Source organism: Balaenoptera physalus (genome assembly GCF_965194825.1).
Source record: "Balaenoptera physalus genome assembly, chromosome: 13".
In the NCBI taxonomy this organism is placed as follows: domain Eukaryota; kingdom Metazoa; phylum Chordata; class Mammalia; order Artiodactyla; family Balaenopteridae; genus Balaenoptera; species Balaenoptera physalus.
The window spans coordinates 87,069,956-87,094,070 of NC_138892.1; the positions used below are offsets into that span (position 1 = coordinate 87,069,956).

The 24,115-nt window shown below is 38.2% G+C and overlaps 1 protein-coding gene across 6 annotated transcripts in view; it reads left to right on the forward strand.

Annotated features, from left to right (window-relative positions):
• LMNTD1 (lamin tail domain containing 1) overlaps positions 1-24,115 on the forward strand; it is a 437,115-nt gene that overhangs the window by 126,443 nt on the left and 286,557 nt on the right. For 4 of the 6 annotated variants that reach the window (XM_082419810.1, XM_082419811.1, XM_082419809.1 and 1 more), the window contains one exon: positions 9,616-9,701. The exons of the other annotated variants lie outside the window; for them this stretch is intronic. In XM_082419810.1, the coding sequence (XP_082275936.1) occupies positions 9,616-9,701 (86 nt within the window). The remainder of the gene's footprint in view (positions 1-9,615; positions 9,702-24,115) is intronic. 6 annotated transcript variants of the gene reach the window in all.

Genomic DNA, 24,115 nt, shown 5'->3' on the forward strand with positions numbered 1-24,115 from the left:
TATATGAATTTCATTTCAATTAAAAAAAAAACAGAGGCAGTCCCAGACAAACTGGCACAAGCTGGTCATCTTATTCCTATGTGAGAACATTTGTATGCAAAATAACTGTCTTTGAGTTATTCCTTGAAACTACATAAAATACTTACTGGAACACACCAAGCGCTCAATAAATATTAGCTGATATAAAAAAATAGAAGTGGGAGTTTGAGGCAGTTTATAGAGACATGATGCAACACAAACTCTGTATCCTTGGCCCCTAGCACAGTTTCTGATACATGGTACACAGACTCTTAATGTGTTTGAATTGATCCAACTGGGAAGTCTCTTTTCTCTAGAGACATTCAGGAATGGGCTATATATCGCATCACTTCAGACCTCTGAAGATTTGCTGATGGATGCATCAGGGGACAATGAAATTTGGGCAATAACTATTACTCCATACATGAATTCATGTAAAACATTGAAATATTAATGCAATGGAACAACTGATATGGCAGGAAGAACCATGTTTAGCCCTCTATGAATAATCTTGTACAATAAATCATTTGTCCTCTAGTCGAGAACTTGAACTAAGTAAATCCATGTGTAAACTCTGGGAGTCTCCTCAACTCTAACAGCACAGAAGTCAAAGAAAAGGGGAAGAATCTTATCCCTAAATACAATGGACTTTACTTCAAATAAGGCAATGATACTTTTCCAGATTGTGAGATTTCTGAAATTACTTACTTCCATGCTCACAGACTCTTAAACTAGGCCAGGATCCATGAACAGGAACAAGGTCACTTGTTAATCTGTTACAGATAGTACTTTGTGCAGAGGAAACTATGCTACTATGTTTAGACCTCTACTCTTATTTTTAACACTACTGCATCTAACAACACATTCCTGGGTACTAAATTAATGAGCCTTCCACACATATTCAGTACTTTCCTCTGAGAAGCTCAGAATGTGCTGTGCATTAAGTGAGACTCATTACAGTTCTCACATGGTTATTGTTATACCAGGTTGAGAGAAATAATTACAGTATTTAGTTTTGTAATCCCTTCATTTTATAAAGCAGATATTTCACAGCCCAAACAGGATCAGCAATGAGGTTATTTGTAGGTGGATTTCTGCTTATTGCCAATTCTGACAGAGTAAATCCACAAAAAGTGCATTACAAGGAATTTTTGATTTCAGTCACTCTATCCTTCCCTCAAATGTGTTCCCAGTTTCTGGTTTTAACCCATGTCAATGCATGCCACCAGTGGCCACCCAGATGTTCAAGGTTGGAACCCAAGAGTCACTGTTGATTCTCCCCTTTTCTTGCATCCCGACACCCACTCCATTGTCAAGCCTCATCTCTTCACTTTTGTCCATCTCCTCTGCCCCGTCTTAGTCCAGCAGCCCACTTCTCTTACCAAGGCTCCTGCAACAGGCCCTCTGCTTTTGCTTTTGGCCTCCTGCAGTCTGTTCTCTGTAAGTCAACCAGAGCAATCTTTGCAGAACCAGTCACCGGGGTTTCTGCCCCTCACACTCTTTCCAGCTCAGCACCAATTGTGCTGGTTATTTTCCCCAGGAAGTGCTTCCCCATCTTCCTACGTGGCCAACTCCTCATTTAGCCTTGAGTATTCTACCTAAAGTGGGTGTCCACCCCCAATGCACAACAGCCATTATTATCTTTCAGCCCTTGTTTCTTTCATAACATTTCCAATTTTATAATTATTTTATTATTATTTGTTTATTTGTTAGCTTTTCTACCTTTAGAATGAAAGTTGCATCACAGTGGGGCTGCATCTTACTGACTGTGGTAACTCCAGCTTGGTCAGTGAGCCTGGTCACTGCTTAAAGAATGAATGCGTCACTTCTCCTCGGTCCTTCCCACTTCCTCTGCCTCTTCTTCCACAACCTCGGCCCTCATGCCTCTGAAGATTCAGTAGGAGCAGGAAGAATGATTGATAGAGGTTAAACACTCTGTCTTATTTGCCACCAAAAGAATTTTCTCTTTTCTTTTCTTTTTCTTTTCTTTTTTTTTTTGCTTGTGCCATGAGGCTTGCAGGATCTTAGTTCCCTGACCAGAGATCGAACCCAGGCCCTTGGCAGTGAGAATGTGGAATCCTAATCACTGGACCACCAGGGAATTCCCAGGATTTTCTTATATATTTTTGAAAACTTTTCGTTCCCACTAAACATATGTGTGGGTAGGAAAGATGAGGGTAGGGAAGAGGAGTGTGGAAGAGTTCACATATTTTCCCCCCAAACCTGGGAGATGTAGAAATGAGAAGGGGAAAATTTTTGTAGAAAGTGTGAAAATTAAGGAGATTGGTTCAAGATGGTGGAGTAGAAGGACGTGCGCTCACTCCCTCTTGTGAGAGCACCAGAATCACAACTAGCTGCTGAACAGTCATCGACAGGAGGACACTGGAACTCACCAAAAAAGATACCCCACATCCAAAGACAAAGGAGAAGCTGCAATGAGACAGTAGGAGGGGCAGAATCACAGTAAAATCAAATCCCATAACCAGTGGGTGGGTGACTCACAAACTGGAGAACAATTATACCACAGGAGTCCACCCACTGGAGTGAGGATTCTGAGCCCCACATCAGGCTTCCCAACCTGGGGGGCTGGCAACAGGAGGAAGATTTCCCGGAGAATCAGACTTTGAAAGCAAGCGGGATTTGATTGCAGGACTTCGACAGGACTGGAGGAAATGGAGACTCCACCCTTGGAGGGCACACACAAAGTAGTGTGCATATCAGGACCCAGGGGAAGGAACAGTGACCCCAAAGGAGACTGAACCACACCTACCTGCTAGTGTTGGATGGTCTCCTGCAGAGGCGGCGGGAGGTTGTGGCTCACCACGGAGACAAGGACACTGGTAGCAGAAGTTCTGGGAAGGACTCCTTGGTGTAAACACTCTGAGAGTCTGCCATTAGCCCCACCAAAGAACCTGTAGGCTCCAGTATTGGGTTGTCTCAGACCAAACAACCAACAGGGAGGGAACTCAGCCCCACCCATCAGCGGGCAAGGCGATTAAAGTTTTACTGAGCTCTGCCTACCAGACCAACACCCAGCTCTACCCGCCACCAGTCCCTCCCATCAGGAAGCTTGCACAAGCCTCTTAGATAGCCTTATCCACCAGAGGGCAGACAGCAGAAACAAGAAGAACTACAATCTTGCAGCCTGTGGAATGAAAACCACATTCACAGAAAGAAAGACAAAATGAAAAGGCAGAGGACTATGTATCAGATGAAGGAACAAGATAAAACCCCAGAAAAACAACTACATGAAGTGGAGATAGGCAACCTTCCAGAAAAAGAATTCAGAATAATGATAGTAAAGAAGATTCAGGACCTCAGAAAAAGAATGGAGGCAAAGATCAAGAAGGTGCAAGAAATGTTTAACAAAGACCTAGAAGAATTAAAGAACAAACACCTAGAAGAATTAAAGAACAAACAAGCAGAGATGAACAATATAATAATTGAAATGAAAAATACACTACAAGGAATCAATAGCAGAATAACTGAGGTAGAAGAATGGATAAGTGACCTGGAAGACAGAATGGTGGAAATCACTGACACAGAACAGAATAAAGAAAAAAGAATGAAAAGAAATGAAGACAGCCCAGGAGACCTCTGGGACAACATTAAATGCAACAACATTCGCTTTATAGGGGTCCCAGAAGGAGAAGAGAGAGAGAAAGGACCCGAGAAAATATTTGAAGAGATTACAGTCGAATACTTCCCTAACATGGGAAAGGAAATAGCCACCCAAGTCCAGGAAGCACAGAGAGTCCCAGGCAGGATAAACCCAAGGAGAAACACGCCGAGACACATAGTCATCCAACTGACAAAAATTAAAGACAAAGAAAAATTATTAAAAGCAACAAGGGAGAAAAAACAACATACAAGGGAATCCCCATAAGGTTAACAGCTGATTTCTCAGCAGAAACTCTACAAGCCAGAAGGGAGTGGCATGATATATTTAAAGTGATGAAAGGAAAGAACCTGCAACCAAGATGACTCTACCCGGCAAGGATCTCATTCAGATTCGACAGGGAAATCAAAAGCTTTACAGACAAGCAAAAGCTAAGAGAATTCAGCACCACCAAACCCACTCTACAACAAATGCTAAAGGAACTTCTCTAAGTGGGAAACACAAGACAAGAAAAGGACCTACAAAAACAAACCCAAAACAATTAAGAAAATTGTAATAGGAACATACATATCTATAATTACCTTAAACGTGAATGGATTAAGTGCTCCAACCAAAAGACACAGGCTCGCTGAATGGATACAAAAACAAGACCCATATATATGCTGCCTACAAGAGACCCACTTCAGACCTAGGGACACATACAGACTGAAAGTGAAGGGGTGGAAAAAGATATTCCATGCAAATGGAAATCAAAAGAAAGCTGGAGTAGCAATACTCATATCAGATAAAATACTTTACAATAAAGAATGTTACAAGAGACAAAGAAGGACACTTCATAATGATCAAGGGATTAATCCAAGAAGAAGATGTAACAATTATAAATATATATGCACCCAACATAGGAGCACCTCGATACATAAGGCAAATGCTAACAGATGTAAAAGAGGAAATTGACAGTAACACAGTAATAGCGGGGGACTTTAACACCTCACTTACACCAATGGACAGATCATCCAAGCAGAAAATTAATAAGGAAACACAAGCTTTAATTGACACAATAGACCAGATAGATTTAATTGACATTTATAGGACATACCATCTGAAAACAGCAGACTACACTTTCTTCTCAAGTGCACACGGAACATTCTCCAGGATAGATCACATCTTAGGTCACAAATCAAGACTCGGTAAATTTAAGAAAATTGAAATCATATCAAGCATGTATTCTGACCACAAGGCTGTGAGATTAGAAATCAATTACAGGGAAAAAACATAAAAAACACAAACACATGGAGACTAAACAATACATTACTAAATAACCAAGACATCACTGAAGAAATCAAAGAGGAGAGCAAAAAATACCTAGAGACAAATGACAGTGAAAACACAACGATCCAAAACCTATGAGATGCAGCAAAAGCAGTTCTAAGAGGGAAGTTTATAGCAATACAAGCCTACCTCAAGAAACAAGAAAAATCTCAAATAAACAATCTAACCTTACACCTAAAGGAACTAGAGAAAGAAGAACAAACAAAACCCACAGTTAGCAGAAGGAAAGAAATCATAAAGGTCAGAGCAGAAATAAATGAAATAGAAACAAAGAAAACAATAACAAAGATCAATAAAACTAAAAGCTGGTTCTTGGAGAACATAAACAAAATTCATAAACCTTTAGCCAGACTCATCAAGAAAAAGAGGGAAAGGACTCAAATCAATATAATTAGAAATGAAAAAGGAGAAGTTACAACAGACACTGCAGAAATACAAAGCATCCTAAGAGACTACTACAAGCAACTCTAGCCAATAAAGTGGACAACCTGGAAGAAATGGACAAATTCTTAGAAAGGTATAAGCTTCCAAGACTGAACCAGGAAGAAACAGAAAATATGAACAGACCAATCACACATAATGAATTGAAACTGTGATTAAAAATCTTCCAACAAACAAAAGTCCAGGACCAGATGGCTTCACAGGTGAATTCTATCAAACATTTAGAGAAGAGCTAACACCCATCCTTATCACACTCTTCCAAAAACTTGCAGAGGTAGGAACACTCCCAAACTCATTCTACGAGGCCAACATCACCTTGATACCAAAACCAGACAAAATACTATAAAAAAAGAAAATTACAGACCAATATCACTGATGAATATAGATGCAAAAACCTCAACAAAATGCAAACAGAATCCAGCAACACAGTAAAAGGATCATACACCATGATCAAGTGGGATTTATCCCAGGGATGCAAGGATTCTTCAATATATGCAATTCAGTCAGTGTGATACACAGTATTGACAAACGGAAGAACAAAAACCATATGATCATCTCAATAGATGCAGAAAAAGCTTTTGACAAAATTCAACACCCATTTATGATAAAACCTCTCCAGAGAGTGGGCATAGAGGGAACCTACCTCAACATAATGAAGGCCATATTCGACCAACCCACAGCAAACATCATTCCCAATGGTGAAAAACTGAAAGCATTTCCTCTAAGATCAGGAACAAGACAAGGATGTCCACTCTCACCACTATTATTCAACATTGTTTTGGAAGTCCTAGCCACGGCAATCAGAGAAGAAAAAGAAATAAAAGGAATACAAGTTGGAAAGGAAGAAGTAAAACTGTCCCTGTTTGCAGATGACATGATACTATGCATAGAGAATCCTAAAGATGTCAGCAGAAAACTACTAGAGCTAATCAATGAATTTGGTAAAGTTGCAGTCTACAAGATTAATGCCCAGAAATCTCTTGCATTCCTATGTGCGAACAACAAAATATCAGAAAGAGAAATTAAGGAAACAATCCCACTCACCATTGCAACAAAAAGAAGAAAATACCTAGGAATAAACCTACCTAAGTAGGTAAAAGACATGTACCCAGAAAACTATAAGGCACTGATGAAAGAAATCAAAGATGACACAGATTGTGAGATATACCATGTTCTTGGATTGGAAGAATCAATATTGTGAAAATGACTATACTACCCAAAGCAATCTACAGATTCAGTTCAATCCCTATCAAATTACCAGTGGCATTTTTTACAGAACTAGAACAAAAAATCCTAAAATTTGTATGGAGACACAAAAGGCCCTGAACAGCCAAAGCAGTCTTGAGGGAAAATAACAGAGCTGGAAGAATCAGACTGCCTGACTTCAGACTCTACTACAAAGCTACAGTAATCAAGACAGTATGGTACTGGCACAAAAACAGAAATATAGATCAATGGAATAGGATAGAAAGCCCAGAGATAAACCCATGCACCTATGGTCTCCTTATCTATTACAAAGGAGGCAAGGATATACAATGGAGAAAAGACAGTCTCTTCAATAAGTGGTGCTGGGGAAACTGGACAGCTACATGTAAAAGAATGAAATTAGAACACTCCCTAACACCATACACAAAAATAAACTCAAAATGGGTTAAAGACCTAGATGTAAGATCAGACACTATAAAACTCTTAGAGGAAAACATAGGAAGAACACTCTTTGAAATAAATCACAGCAAGATCTTTTTTGACCCACCTCCTAGAGTAATGGAAATAAAAACAAAAATAAACAAATGGGACCTAATGAAACTTAAAAGCTTTTGCACAGGAAAGGAAACCATAACAAGACGAAAAGACAACCCTCAGAATGGGAGAAAATATTTGCAAATGAATCAATGGACAAAGGATTAATCTCCAAAATATATAAACAGCTCATGCAGCTCAATATTAAAAAAACAAACAACCCAATCCAAAAATGGGCAGAAGACCTAAATAGACATTTCTCCAAAGAAGACATACAGGTGGCCAAGAGGCTCATGAAAAGATGCTCAACATCACTAATCATTAGAGAAATGCAAATCAAAACTACCATGAGCTGTCACCTCACACCGGTTAGAGTGGGTATCATCAGAAAATCTACAAACATCAGATGCTGGAGAGGTGTGGAGAAAATGGAACCCTCTTGCACTGTTGGTGGGAATGTAAATTGATACAGCCACTATGGAGAACAGTATGGAGGTGCCTTAAAAAACTAAAAATAGAACTACCATATGACTCAGCAATCCCACTACTGGGAATATACCCTGAGAAAACCATAATTCAAAATGACACTTACACCCCAATGTTCATTGCAGCACTATTTACAATAGCCATGGCATGGAAGCAACCTAAATGCCCATCGACAGAGGAATGCATAAAGAAGATGTGGTACATATATACAATGGAATACTACTCAGCCATAAAAAGGAACAAAGTTGGGTCATTTGTAGAGATGTGGATGGACCTAGAGACTGTTATACAGAGTGAAGTAAGTCAGAAAGAGAAAAACAGATATCGTATATTAACCCATATATGTGGAATCTATAAAAATGGTACATATGAACTGGTTTGCAAGGCAGAAATAGAGACACAGATGTAGAGAACAAACGTATGGACACCAAGTGGGGAAAGCTGGGGTGGGGTGGGGTGGGGTGGGATGAATTGGGAGGTTTAAGGATTTGGAAAGAAAGACATAAGAAAGACCCTTTATGGTTTTTCATAAAGTTTTACCCTGAGTAAGTAGCTGTAAGAAATCTCCTTGTCTTGTGATTAAATATATAGTTTAGAGTTATCTTTATTTTTTAATATCAAAAAGAGGTAAAGTGTTTACTTGCTGTGGATTCTTCCTACTGGTGCAATTTTTGTAACATTTTGCCTACTATCTGGAAAACAAGATTGACCTCTCTAGTTAGAGGCTAATTTTACTTGGGTCATGTAGGCTTTTTGTGTATTCGTTCACTAACCACTTACTATATATGTAAAAATGTGCCAGGCACTGTTGGTTGAGCAAGCTTAACCTTTATGCACTGATACCCACTGTCTTCTGCCAGAGTGACTTCTGTTTTGCCTTAAGTGTGCCAGGTTAGGCATGAGATTTAAACTTATATCAGCTTATCATTTGTTTTCTCTCTCTTGACATACTTTCACCCTTTTTACTCTTGTACTTTCACCAGATGTGGTCCATCTCTTCACTTGGTGATGCATCTCATGTGATTCAGCCAGTTTCTTTAACACCCTTTGTCCCATCAAAAAGCTGTATCTTTTAAATTACTTTCCGAAGAGACCATGTTTCCAGAAGCTTTTGGATATGGCACACCTGGTTTAATTCAGAGGATGTATTCCCAAAAATGGTAATATCACTTCTATGTGGGTTCATTGGAGGACAGCCTTAAGGAGATGCTCTCCAGACAGTCAACACGGACAGTCTCTCTTTGCTGGTTAGTCCTCCAGCTTGCAGTGATGTTTATGAAGGTCAAAGGACTTTCAAATATAAGTAAGTGCCTCATGATATTTATTCTCTGATTCCTAAGTCATTTTCTTGAAGACGCATTGTGGTCTTCTTATCTCCTTACCACCTTTTTTAGGTGTAAGTATTGCTTGCATACTTTTTGACTTTTGTCAGATGTTATGGGTCAAAACTGTTCACCATAACACACAATAAATAGTAGAAAGAACAGCCATAGCGTAGTAAACAATACATGTTTTAGAACCCACTCAACTCAGGAAAATGAGGTAGAGTACTCTTTGACAGAGGACCTTTGCAATATGGTGAACTAATGCTCTTTAGCCAGGAATATGTGTACAGTACAGTGTGTTGGGTAGATCTCACTGACCGAGAAGGTACCTAGAGCATGGGTGGGGTGGGGCGGGGTGGAGGAGAGACATATATATGCATAAAGTTTACTGTAATGCATATATGTGTGTGTATTACATAGGCACCCATATACACAAGTTACTTTTTAAAAGAAACTATTTCAGAGATTTATAGAAATTTAATGAATCAGCACTGTGTTCAGCATTATCATATTGGGTCTATGTGTATTCCTTACATATGAATTTCCAGAAAGTGCTTAAGTGAATGCTCCCAACAAATTATAATTAGGTTTAGATTGTCCACCTGATGTTTCATTTCTTTCTGCAATAAAATTAGTTGATGATATTTTCATTTACAGTTGATAACTGAGAAAACAGAAATCTGGCTATATCATCCAAGGGATTCCACTGGACCCTGCTGCCTCTCAGAATTCAGTGAAACTCAGGTATGTGGACGATGAAACAATTATTTACAATTTTAGTTTACTTTGCCATGTCATTCCTTACAAATCATCTGTATGCTACCTTCTAAGTGCCATGTGGTTACTTTTAATTAAAATCCTAAAGAATAAGAACCAGCAAAGTGTATCATCATTATTATTCATGGTGCATTGTTGGCTAGACCCTTTATAAAAATGTGTAACACAAAATTGTACATTGTGAATATTTATGGAATTATCCTACAAAGAAACTGAGCTTTTAAAAAAATCTAAACAAGCTATACTGCATGAGGAAAAATCTAGTTTATAAAAGAGAAATGTATCAGATAATCTATTGTAATGATTAAGTGAATGAACTTGTTAAAACATGAATTGGCTATAAAATGTCATAAAATGTAGCAGATTAAGCTACTTTTTCTGAAGTCTTGCCAGATTTTTTTAATGAGTTAATATATTGCTTTTTAACAAAGAACTCCTGCAGGCAGAAAAGAAATTATATCTGACTTAAAAATTCCCATCATGCTTCATTCTCTGGTGTACTTTTGCAGCCTTGATGGATTTGTTACATAATCAGCTTTCAATGGCTTCTTTTATTATAAAACAGAGCATTATTGCCTAAAACAGCCCCACTCCCATTTTTTTTTCTTCCCTCAGTTTCTGAAATTACAAATGCATTTAAACAATGATCAAGTCATGCTGCAGCAAGCACAGGGAACAAATGAACAACTGCAGCAAGAAATTGCTAAACTTGGGCCTGAAATGCCAGTATTGGAGAAAAACCTGAGATCAATAGTGCTCAAAAGTGTGAGCTGATGGAAAATAGGATATAACTCCATTGGGCTTCCTACCTGCTATTTATGCTTGCTCTTCACATAACCCATGGACAGTTGGCATTATGGAAAACATTATAAAACAGTTACTTGCCATTTCTAACTATGCTGTGTATTTGGAAAGTGTACAGATGCAGCTGTCATACTTTTTTTTAAAACTACTGGGCTATATAATAATTAGAAAGAGAGATGGAATTTAATTAATGCAATAATAAAAACTATCTGACTTAAAATTTGCTTTACAATCAACCCAACATGTAGTAGATAGAACTCGTTAAACTCAAGGTATCCTTGAACCTTCAGATCCCATTGAAAATACGTTGCTGCTTTTTATTTATTTCAGATCAAACATCTTAACCTTCCTCCACGTATTATATTAATTACCCCCAGACTAACTCAATGTACTTTTCTCAGCAACAAAAGCCAGATTTCTCACTACAAAATGAGAGACATTTTCTTATAATCATGAGTTGTTTAGAATTTACCAAAGATATGAAGGTTATATAAGTATCACCAGCTATTGCTACAAACTCTTTTAATCTAATGTTACTAGACAAAAAGAATAATTCATGTTATCTAGTGATAACGATTCCATAACAATGTGGATATGCTTAATGCCACTGAACTGTACATTTTAAACATTGTTAAAATAGTCAATTTTGTATTATATATATTTTGCTATAATTAAAAAAAACACAAAAAATTTAAAGTATAACTATGCAGTGTTCCCTGGACCCCCACTACCAAGTTTAAGAAGAACACTTTATTTAACTTTGCTATCTTATGAGAGTCCTTCTAAGATCTCATCTTTCCACTTCTGTCTTAACAGCCCATCCCTGTCCTGACCTGAATTTTGTGTTCCTATTCCCTTGTTGTATTGTTTAGTCTTGCATGTCAAAGAGCTTTATAAGTGGAATCTCATGCCATGTATTTTTCTGCAGTAGCTTTTTTGTTTAATCTTTAATCCCTGAGATTCATTCACACTGTTACATGTAGTTGTATTTCACTATTTTCACTTATATAATATTCTATCCCATGGCTATACCATAATCTACTTGTTTATGGTTGATCTTTGGGTTGCTTCTCTTTTATCCTTTTTCTTTTTCTTTTCTTTTCTTTTTTTTTGGTTATTACATGGAGTGTTGCTATGAGCCTTTTTTCTCCCTGTATATATGGGCAAAATTTTTTATAGTGGTATTTTAGCTGTCCCTGGAACAAATGACTGCTCCATTGATTTCCCTACCTCACTGTGCAGAGTTTATTCAGTAGCCATACAATCTGACAGACATAGAGATGCCTTATTTTGTAGTCAGACAGACCCAGTTTCAAATACTTCCTCCTTCACTTAGCAGATATATGAAGTTAGATAAGATCTCTGGGCTTTGATTTCCTTATCTCTATTTTAGGACTAATAATAGCTGCCACACAGCGTTTTTGAGTAGATTTAATTAGATAATCTGCTTAAAGAACTAATTATTTAATACATGCTCAGTAAATAGTCATTATTAGTGGTATTATAATTACAGAATAGATGGCTGTACCAAGAATCACTGTGCAGAGATACTTCAATTTTATTCAAACAAAGGAGTAGAAATTTAAACTCCAGGGAAGGTAAAACTTACTGCAGTCAGATCTCAGAGTTAGGAGCAGTAGGACAAATGAGTTGATGCCGAAGCACCGGGGCCGACACCCATAAGGTGAGACAAGGGTACAAAATGTCCTCACCTTCTCCATTGTCCCCAAATCCCCATTAAACTTCTAGTTTAATCCAGCTGTGCCACAATAAGCAATAAGTAATAGAGTAATTAGGGAGATGGTGGCACAAGAGCACATTTTATTCCCTTATTGCACTTGGAGGGTAGAGTGGAATCCTTTCCCATGTCTCTATTCATGTTGAGCTCATGGGTAGCACAGAGATCTTGTGATTAACCCTAAATCGTGAACAAAAAAGACATATTGCTGCCCTTGAGGAGTTTTTATAATCTAGGGAAGATAGCAATCCCTATGAAACAACTGGAGAGTAATGAAGAAAAGGTAATTGTCCAACTGTGGGGTTTAATTTAATAGCTACATCCTAGAAAAAGCTAATTGATATAATAAAGCATTATTAATTAAAATTGGCTATATGTTTCAAATTTTACCACTTGTTTTTAAAAAAGGCAAACGTGCTTTTAATCCAGTATTTTGTTTCCTATCCGAATATCATCAGTGGTGGTGCAACCTGATGTCATATCCGCTTCAAGTTAATTTGCTGCATTGTCTTTGTGTTCATCATTATTTTAAAAAGTAGTTGTTCATTTGATTGACAGGAAAGGTGGATCAACTCTTTGCAGCTTAAGTGAATTAACCTGGCCAAGGTTACCTACAGACAGGGAGTCATTTTCACAGACAGAGCTGAAATATTTAAACTTGTAGCTCTATACTTCTCCATCCCCCTGCTTTTCCAGCTCAAGTGAATATCTATTTTTGTCTGGGAAGTTTAAGTAAGGCATCGTGTTGGTGACAGGGTGAATGGCTCTCACAAGGAACCTGAACTCTGGCTTCTCAGCGAGAGCCTGAGCCTGCCTCTCCCACAGGATGCTTTGCTACTTATCAGGGGAACGAAGACAAGTGGATGTAGGTCCCACTCTGCTGCAGCGCCTTCAAAAATACAGCACCTGTGAAATATAAATCAAGACTTCCATTTCTGAAGCAACTGCATCAACTCTTTAGCCCAGAGGATGGGTACAGTTTAAGAAGATAATTTGCATTTACAAGCAGCTCATGCAGCTCAATAACAAAAAAACGAATAACCCAATCCAAAAATGGGCCGAAGACCTAAATAGACATTTCTCCAAAGAAGATATACAGATGGCCTACAGACACATGAAAGAATGCTCAACATCATTAATCATTAGAGAAATGCAAATCAAAACTACAATGAGATATCATCTCACACCGGTCAGAATGGCCATCATCAAAAAATCTAGAAACAATAAATGCTGGAGAGGGTGTGGAGGAAAGGGAACACTCTTGCACTGTTGGTGGGAATGTAAATTGATACAGCCACTATGGAGAACAGTATGGAGGTTCCTTAAAAAACTACAAATAGAACTACCATACGACCCAGCAATCCCACTACTGGGCATATACCCTGAGAAAACCATAGGTCAAAAAGAGTCATGTACCAAAATGTTCATTGCAGCTCTATTTACAATAGCCAGGACATGGAAGCAATCTAAATGTCCATCGACAGATGAATGGATAAAGAAGATGTGGCACATATATACAATGGAATATTACTCAGCCATAAAAAGAAATGAAATGGAGGTATTTGTAATGAGGTGGATGGAGTTAGAGTCTGTCATACAGAGTGAAGTAAGTCAGAAAGAGAAAAACAAATACAGTATGCTAACACATATATACGGAATCTAAGGGGAAAAAAAAAAAAAAAAAAAAAAAAAGAGGCCATGAAGAACCTAGTGGCAAGACGGGAATAAAGACACAGACCTACTAGAGAATGGACTTGAGGATATGGGGAGGGGGTGGGGTGAGATGTGACAGGGTAAGAGAGTGTCATGGACATATATACACCACCAAATGTAAAATAGATAACTAGTGGGAAGCAGCCGCATAGCACAGGGAGATCAGCTCGGTGCTTTGTGACCATCTAGAGGGATGGGATGGGGAGGGTGGGAGGGAGGGAGATGCAAGAGGGAAGAGAAATGGGAACATATTGTATATGTATAACTGATTCACTTTGTTATAAAGCAGAAGCTAACACACCATTGTAAGGCAATTATACTTCAATAAAGATGTTAAAAAAAAAAAAAAAAAAAAGAAGATAATTTGCAAAAGCCTTTCAAGAGTCATTTTACATTAAGGTACTCAGAAAACAAATGACTGAAAGAAACAAAAGCATTGGCCACTCCATTGTAAAATTTAAGATGTATCTCTACTTATACAACTTGTTCTGAAATGAGGCTATTATTCTCCCCAGGTGGCAAATATAGATGTAAACACCCAGCTAGCAAAGTCTTCCTCTCTGAGTGTATGGATTGCCTTGTTTCCAAGAATAATGGTTTAGTGACGGTGTCAGCTGTCATACTTACAGCCGTCACTCAGGCTACATTTGAGATGATGTGCTGTGTGCTCATCCCTGCTTAGGGCAGGATGCTTATCATTCGACCAGGAAATGAGGCTTCTGACATTCTTTTTGGCTGTTAAAAATAAAACGCCTAAATATGTGTGCTAGCTCACTGCTGAGTAAACATCTTCATTCACAGTACACCTTTGATAATCTTTCCTGAGGTCATTAGAGGATGTGTGCTCCCTCTGACCACAATTGAAAGCGCTTGGGTACAGCTAGCCTGTCTTCATTGCTTAAAGACGGTGACTGCTTTTAGAAAAGGAAATATTCTAATAAAAATAGACATCCTTAAAAAGAGGTAAACCAGAGCATTGATTTCCACTATAATTCTTGTGTTGTGTTCAGCAAAGCAAATAATTCTGCAAGTAATTAGGGCATACCACCTCTTTAAGGTTTTCATATATTCAAGTATTTTTCTCATGTGCTTCCTTCTAAAATAATTGCTTATTATTGAATTAAAATCTGTTGAAATCAAATGTGAATCTGAATTTGTTTTATACTAGAGAAAGTGGAGAGGAACTATTTCACACTGATTGGCCCATCAGAAAAAACTTTCGATAGAAGGATTTGTTAATCATTTAGATCCCAAAGGATCTATCTTGGGAATCACCATTGGCGTATGTGATGGAATGGCCCAATTGTTTATTATTGAGATGTAAATGACACATAACACTGTATTGCTTTCAGGTGTATGGAACGGCGTAGTTCTGATAAAGGCAGTTGGTTAGGTATCTGGTCTTGTTTTTGCTCTTTCACCTCAACAGATGATGTCACCTTGTTATGGTTCTTCTCTAGTTACTTGATCAATGTCCATCAGGTTTCTAGATAAAGAAATGTTTCCAGAGTTTATGCCTCTGCTTGTGGATAAGTCAGTTTTTAGCATCAAAATGTCAGAGAGCTGTTGTGTTAGAAGATGAGGGACTCCAAACGGCAGGTGGCTGGTGGGTGAGTTTTCAGATGTTTTCTGTGATGCTGAGTCAGAGGGCACATGGCAGGCTCCCTCCCTACTCATTTCCGAACTCTAGATTCTTCCTCACTACTTGAGTGTGGTGGGGGTCAGTAGCATCCTTGATCCTGGAAGTTTGTTTGAGATGCAAAACCTCAGACCCCACCCTTAGGTCTACTGAATCAGAATCTGCATTTTAAAAAGATCTCCAGCTGACCTATAGGCACATGAAAGTTTGAGAAGTGTTTCTCTACTGAATCAAAGATTCATTCTATTTGGACTTTGCTAACCCCTCCCTTTGCCCTATTACTTTAAGCCATTCCAAATAGTCTTTACTCTTCAATTTAATTACCTACAGATAGGGATTACATGTTAGATTCTGCCTTTTCTGGTAGAATATGAACTCAGGATTAAAGAATGGCAATACAAAAACTGGGACATTTATAAATTAAGTCTTAGACATTCTAAGAGTGTTACATTAAAAATGTATTCTTAATGGATTGGTCTACTCAAAACTACTGGCTAAATACAATACTTCTTAAATAATGATAATTACAATAATAATATTCATACATGAAATAGGAGAATGAGAATTCTTTTTACCTCAGAATTTCTGTATTTTGTGCTTTTGTTGGTATCATAATTGCCATCACATTGGCAAAGGATCATATTGATTTAAACCTGAAGAAAATAGGTAAATAGATGCCAAAGTCTTAGGGAAGGTTCCTGAAGATAATGTCCTCAGCATTTGAAAATTTAAATGAAAATGTTTCTTCTTTTCTCTTCTTGAAGCTGGATACCATGGATAGTTTTTGAGTCACACATGTCTGTGTCACAAAAGGCCTAGGCTTCTTTGGGGGAATGTCACAGTTCTATTGGCTCAAGCCACATTCAGAATCCTGGGATAGTCTCTTCATTTGACCACCCTAGGATAACATCAGTAATAGTGATTTCAGCTCAAATCTCTGTAAGCATTTTATATTAGATGGGGTCAAAGTTTTATGAAAAGAAAAGAAAAAATTATTCAAAAGTAAGCAAATAGGCAAATTACAGTACTCTAACACCCCACAAGGAAAATTATTTCCTGTATGCTAATCACTATTAATTACTTAGTGTACATTATCTTCAATTCTGTTACATAGGAACCGTTATTCTTAGAGTTCGAGAAACTGAGGCTCGGGAATTCCCTGGCAGTCCAGTTGTTAGAACTCCGCACTTTCACTGCTGAGCACCAGGGATCAATCCCTGGTCGGGGAGCTAAGATCCTACAAGCTGCGTGGCACGGCCAGAAAAAAAAAGAATCTAAGGCTCAGAGAAATCTAAAAACTTTCCCAAGCTTATACACATAATAAATGATGGAGCTTTCAAACTGAAGTCTGTACTTCCCACAGATAGGATCTTAATAGGCTACATAGCTGTTAATCACTTGACATATTAATGAGTAATTGCCATTTCAGGCATTAGGGAGAGGCAGCTGCAGGTAGGAGGCTCCTACAATACTCCTTAGCCCTGATCACTGGAGTCCTTGGTACCGCTGGCTAAGAGTAACTCTATTGAAATGCTAGATTCAAGTGAGCCCAGGTCTCCGAAGGCCCGGCTTGAACTGCCCATAAGGGGTTTGTGTTCATTTGGCAATTTGTTTTTATAACTACTGTAACTTTGATCAATGCTGCTCTTATATTCTATTTCCTGAAGGTATTTTCTATATTATTACTCTTTCTCATTTTTATATTCCTCCTCGTAAGTCCCTTTCTTTCCTTGTTATAGGCACACTCAAACCTCCATCCTAAAAAAACAACCACCACCACCCACAAACATTTTTCCTTGACCCCGATTCTCCTTCATACTATTGTTCCTTTTTTCTACATCCCATTACCCTCTCATTCTTCTTGAAAGAGTAGCTTTATCAATTACTGTCTATAAATCATTATTTTTCATTCATTTCAGAACCTGTTACCCTCAGTTTTCTCTTCCATCACTCATTGAATCAAATGTAACCATGATTAACAAGTTTTATTACGGTAACGTCCAATAGCCTTCCTTATGGAGGAAAACGGAAATGGAAACAGAATATAAACTATGTTTATGGAACATCTACTGTAAGCCATCTTTATGCAGTGAATTTTATATATATTTTCTCATCTAAGCTTCATAGTAACCCTGTGATATTTTTATTTATTTATTTATTTATTTTAACATCTTTATTGGAGCATAACTGCTTTACAATGTTGTGTTAGTTTCTACTGTATAACAAAGTGAATCTGCTATATATATACATATATCCCCATATCCCCTCCTTCTTGTGTCTCCCTCCCACCCTCCCTATCCCACCCCTCTAGGTGGTCACTAAGCACCGATCTAATCTCCCTGTGCTATGCAGCTGCTTCCCACTAGTTATCTATTTTACATTTGGTACTGTATATATGTCAATGCTACTCTCTCACTTCATCCCAACTTACCCTTCCCCCTCCCTGTGTCCTCAAGTCCATTCTCTAGGTCTGCGTCTTTATTCCTGTCCTGCCCTTAGGTTCATCAGAACCATTTCTTTTTGTTTTTAGATTCCATATATATGTGTTAGTATACGGTATTCGTTTTTCTCTTTCCGAATTACTTCACTCTGTATGACAGACTCTAGGTCCATCCACCTCACTACAAATAGTTCAATTCCATTTCTTTTTATGGCTGAGTGATATTCCATTGTATATATGTGCCACATCTTCTTTATCCATTCGTCTGTCAATGGGCATTTAGGTTGCTTCCATGTCCTGGCTATTGTAAACAGTGCTGCAATGAACACTTTGGTACATGATTCTTTTTGAATTATGGTTTTCTCAGGGTATATGCCCAGTAGTGGGATTGCTGGGTCATATGGTAGTTCTATTTTTAATTTTTTAAGGAACTTCCATACTGTTCTCCATAGTGGCTGTATCAATTTACATTCCCACCAGTAGTGCAACAGGGTTCCCTTTGCTCCACACCCTCTCCAGCACTTATTGTTTGTAGATTTTTTGATGATGGCCATTCTGACTGGTGTGAGGTGATACCTCATTGTAGTTTTGATTTGCATTTCTCTAATGATTAGTGATGTTGAGCATCCTTTCATGTGTTTGTTGCCAATCTGTATATATTCTTTGGAGAAATGTCTATTTAGGTCTTCTGCCCATTTTTGGATTGGGTTGTTTGTTTTTTTGATATTGAGCTGCATGAGCTGCTTGTATATTTTGGAGATTAATCCTTTGTCTGTTGCTTCGTTTGCAAATATTTTCTCCCATTCTGAGGGTTGTCTTTTTGTCTTGTTTATGGTTTCCTTTGCTGTGCAAAAGCTTTTAAGTTTCATTAGGTCCCATTTGTTTATTTTTGTTTTTATTTCCATTTCTCTAGGAGACGGGTCAAAAAGGATCTTGCTGTGATTTATGTCATAGAGGGTTCTGCCTATGTTTTCCTCTAAGAGTTTTAGAGTGTCTGGTCTTACATTTAGGTCTTTAATCCATTTTGAGTTTATTTTTGTGTATGGTGTTAGGAAGTGTTCTAATTTCATTCTTTTACATGTAGTTGTCCATTTGTCCCAGCACCACTTGTTGAAGAGGCTGTCTTTTCTCCATTGTATATTCTTGCCTCCTTTATCAAAAATAAGGTGACCATATATATGTGGGTTTATCTCTGGGCTTTCTCTCTTGTTCCATTGATCTATATTTCTGTTTTTGTGCCAGAAACATACTGCCTCAATCACTGTAGCTTTCAACCATAGTCTGACGTCAGGGACCCTGATTCCTCCAGCTCCGTTTTTCTTTCTCAAGATTGCTTTGCTGATTTGGGGTCTTTTGTGTTTCCATACAAATTGTGAAATTTTTTGTTCTAGTTCTGTGAAAAATGCCATTGGTAGTTTGATAGGGATTGCACTGAATCTGTAGGTTGCTTTGGGTAGTATAGTCATTTTCACAGTGTTGATTCTTCCAATCCAAGAACATGGTATATCTCTCCATCTGTTTGTATTGTCCTTAACTACTTTCATTAGTGTCTTATAGTTTTCTGCATACAGGCCTTTGGTCTCCTTAGGTGGGTTTATCCCTAGGTATTTTCTTCTTATTGTTGCAATGGTAAATGGGAGTGTTTCCTTAATTTCTCTTTCATATTTTTCATCATTAGTATATAGGAATGCAAGAGATTTCTGTGCATTAATTTTGTATCCTGCTACTTTACCAAATTCATTGATTAGCTCTGGTAGTTTTCTGGTAGTATCTTTAGGATTCTCTATGCATAGTATCATGTCATCTGCAAACAGTGACAGCTTTACTTCTTCTTTTCCAATTTGGATTCCTTTTATTTCTTTTTTTTCTGTGATTGCTGTGGCTAAAACTTCCAAAACTCTGTTGAATAATAGTGGTGAGAGTGGACAACCTTGTCTTGTTCCTGATCTTAGAGGAAATGGTTTCAGTTTTTCACCACTGAGAACGATGTTGGCTGTGGGTTTGTCATATATGGCCTTTATTATGTTGAGGTAGTTCCTCTATACCTACTTTCTGGAGAGTTTTTTTATCATAAATGAGTGTTGAATTTTGTCAAAAGCTTGTTCTGCATCTATTCAGATGACCATATGGTTTTTCTCCTTCAGTTTGTTAATATGGTTTATCACATTGATTGATTTGCGTGTATTGAAGAATCCTTGCATTCCTGGAATAAACCCCACTTGATCATGGTGTATGATCCTTTTAATGTGCTGTTGGATTCTGTTTGCTAGTATTTTGCTGAGGATTTTTGCGTCTATATTCATCAGTGATATTGGCCTGTAGTTTTCTTTCTTTGTGACATCTTTGTCTGGTTTTAGTATCAGGGTGATGGTGGCCTTGTAGAATGCATTTGGGAGTGTTCCTCCCTCTGCTATATTTTGGAAGAGTTTGAGAAGGATAGGTGTCAGCTCTTCTCTAAATGTCTGATAGAATTCACCTGTGAAGCCATCTGGTCCTGGGCTTTGGTTTGCTGGAAGATTTTTAATCACAGTTTCAATTTCAGTGCTTGTGACTGGTCTGTTCATATTTTCTATTTCTTCCTGTTTCAGTCTCGGCAGGTTGTGCTTTTCTAAGAATTTGTCCATTTCTTCCAGGTTGTCCAATTTATTGGCATAGAGTTGCTTGTAGTAATCGCTCATGAGCCATTGTATTTCTACAGTGTCAGTTGTTACTTCTCCTTTTTACATTTCTAATTCTGTTGATTTGAGTCTTCTCCCTTTTTTTCCTGGCGAGTCTGGCTAAAGGTTTATCAATTTTGTATATCTTCTCCAAGAGCCAGGTGTTAGTTTTATTGATCTTTGCTATTGTTTCCTTCATTTCTTTTTCATTTATTTCTGATCTGATCTTTATGATCTCTTTCCTTCTGTTAACTTTGGGGTTTTTTTGTTCTTCTTTCTCTAATTGCTTTAGGTGTAAGTTTAGGTTGTTTATTTGAGATTTTTCTCGTTTCTTAAGGTAGGATTGTATTGCTGTAAACTTCCCTCTTAGAACTGCTTTTGCTGCATCCCACAGGTTTTGGGTCATCGTGTTTTCATTGTCATGTGTTTCTAGGTATTTTTAGATTTCCTTTTTGATTTCTTCAGTGATGTCTTGGCTATTTAGTAGCATATTGTTTAGCCTCCAAGTGTTTGTATTTTTTACAGATTTTTTTCCTGTAATTTATATCTAGTCTCATAGCATTTTGGTCAGAAAAGATACCTGATACGATTTCAATTTTCTTAAATTTACCAAGGCTTAATTTGTGACCCAAGATATGATCTATCCTGCAGAATGTTCCACGAGCACTTGAGAAGAAAGCATATTCTGTTGTTTTTGGATGGAATGTCCTATAAATATCAATTAAGTCCATTTTGTCTAATGTGTCATTTAAAGCTTGTGTTTCCTTATTTATTTTCATTTCGGATGATCTGTCCATTGGTGAAAGTGGGGTGTTAAATTCCCCTGCTATGACTGTTTTACTGTCAACGTCCCCTTTTATGGCTGCTAGCATTTGCCTTATGTATTGAGGTGCTCCTATGTTGGGTGCATAAATATTTACAACTGCTATATCTTCTTCTTGGATTGATCCCTTGATCATTATGTAGTGTCCTTCTTTGTCTCTTGTAATAGTCTTTATTTTAAAGTCTATTTGGTCTCATTTGAGAATTGCTACTCCAGCTTTCTTTTGATTTCCGTTTGCATGGCATATCTTTTTCCATCCCCTCAGTTTCAGTCTGTATGTGTTCCTAGGTCTGAAGTGAGTCTCTTGTAGACAGCATTTATACGGGTCTTGTTTTTGTATCCATTCAGCCAGTCTGTGTCTTTTGGTTGGAGCATTAAATCCATTTACATTTAAGGTAATTATCAATATGTATGTTCCTATTACCATTTTCTTAATTGTTTTGTGTTTGTTATTGTAGGTCTTTTCCTTCTCTTGTGTTTCCTGCCTAGAGAAGTTCCTTTAGCATTTGTTGTAAAGCTGGTTTGGTGGTGCTGAATTCTCTTAACTTTTGCTTGTCTGTAAAGGTTTTAATTTCCCTATCATATCTGAATGAGATCCTTGCTGGGTAGAGAAATCTTAGTTGTAGGTTTTTCCCTTTCATCACTTTAAATATGTCCTGCCACTCCCTTCTGGCTTGCCAAGTTTCTGCTGAAAGATCAGCTGTTAACTTTATGGGGATTCCCTTTTATGTTATTTGTTGTTTTTCCTTGCTGCTTTCAGTATTTTTTCTTTGTATTTAATTTTTGATAGTTTGATTAATATGTGTCTTGTCATGTTTCTCCTTGGATTTATCCTGTATGGGACTCTCTGTGCTTCCTGGACTTGATTGACTATTTCCTTTCCCATGTTAGGGAAGTTTTCAACTATGTCTTCAAATCTTTTCTCAGACCCTTTCTTTTTCTCTTCTTCTTCTGGGACCCCTATAATTTGAATGTTGGTGTGTTTAATGTTGTCCTAGAGGTCTCTGAGACTGTCCTCAATTCTTTTCATTCATTTTTCTTTATTCTGCTCTGCAGTATTTATTTCCACTATTTTATCTTCCATGCCACTTATCAGTTATTCTGCTATTGATTCCTTCTAGAGAATTTTAATTTCATTCATTGTGTTGTTCATCATTGTTTGTCTGCTATTTAATTCTTCTAGGTCCTTGTTAAACGTTTCTTGTATTTTCTCCATTCTATTTCCAAGATTTTGGATAATCTTTACTATCATTACTCTGAATTCTTTTTCAGGTAGACTGCCTATTTCCTCTTCATTTGTTTGGTCTGGTGGGTTTTTACTTTGCTCTTTCATCTGCTGCATATTTCTCTGTCTTCTCATTTTTTTTAACTTACTGTGTTTGGGGTCTCTTTTTCGCAGGCTGCAGGTTCGTAGTTCCTGTTGTTTTTGTTGTCTGCCCCCAGTGGGTGAGGTTGTTTCAGTGGCTTTGGTAGGCTTCTTGGTGGAGGGCACTTGTGCCTGTGTTTTGGTGGGTGGGGCTGGATCTTGTCTTTCTGGTGGGCAGGGCCATGTCCGGTGGTGTGTTTTGGCATGTCTGTGAACTTAGTATGATTTTAGGCAGCCTCTCTGCTAATGGGTGGGGTTGTGTTCCTGTCTTGCTAGTTGTTTGGCATGGGACGTACAGCACTGGAGCTTGCTGGCCATTGGGAGGAGCTGGGTCTTAGCATTGAGACGGAGATCTCTGGGAGGGCTCTTGCCAGTTGATATTACCTGGGGCCAGGAGGTCTCTGGTGGTCCAGTGTCCTGAACTCGGCTCTCTCACATTAGAGACTCAGGCCTGACACCAGGCCAGAGCACCAAGACCCTGTCAGCACATAGCTCAGAAGAAAAGAGAGAAAAAAAGAAAGAAAAAAAAATTTTTTTAATAAAATTTAAAAATTTTTTAAATTATTTAAATAAAAAAGTAATAAAAAAAAGAAGAGAGCAAGCAAACGAATAAACAAATCCACCAATGATAACAAGCACAAAAAACTAAACTAAGATAAACATAAAAATCAGAAGCAAATCAGTTGCAGACAGCAAACCCCAAGTCTACAGTTGCTCCCAAAGTCCACCGCCTCAATTTTGGGACTATTTGTTGTCTATTCAGGTACTGCAGAGATGCAGGGTACATCAACTTGATTGTGGAGATTTAATCTGCTGCTCCTGAGGCTGCTGGGAGAGATTTCCCTTTCTCTTCTTTGTTCGCACAGCTCCCGGGGTTCAACTTTGATTTTGGCCCCACCTCTGCGTGTAGGTCGCCCTCAGGCATCTGTTTCCTGCCCAGACAGGATGAGGTTAAAGCAGCGGCTAATTAGGGTGCTTTGACTCACTCAGGCCGGGGGGAGGGAGGCATACGATAGTCACAATTGGAATGCGGGGCGAGCCTGCAGTGGCAGAGGCCGGTGTGACATTGCAGCAGCCTGAGTGTTCTCTTGGGGAGGTTGTCCCTGGATCTCGGGACCCTGGCAGTGGCGGGCTGCACACGCTCCTGGGGGTGGGGTGTGGGTAGTGACCTGTGCTTGCACACAGGATTCCTGGTGGCAG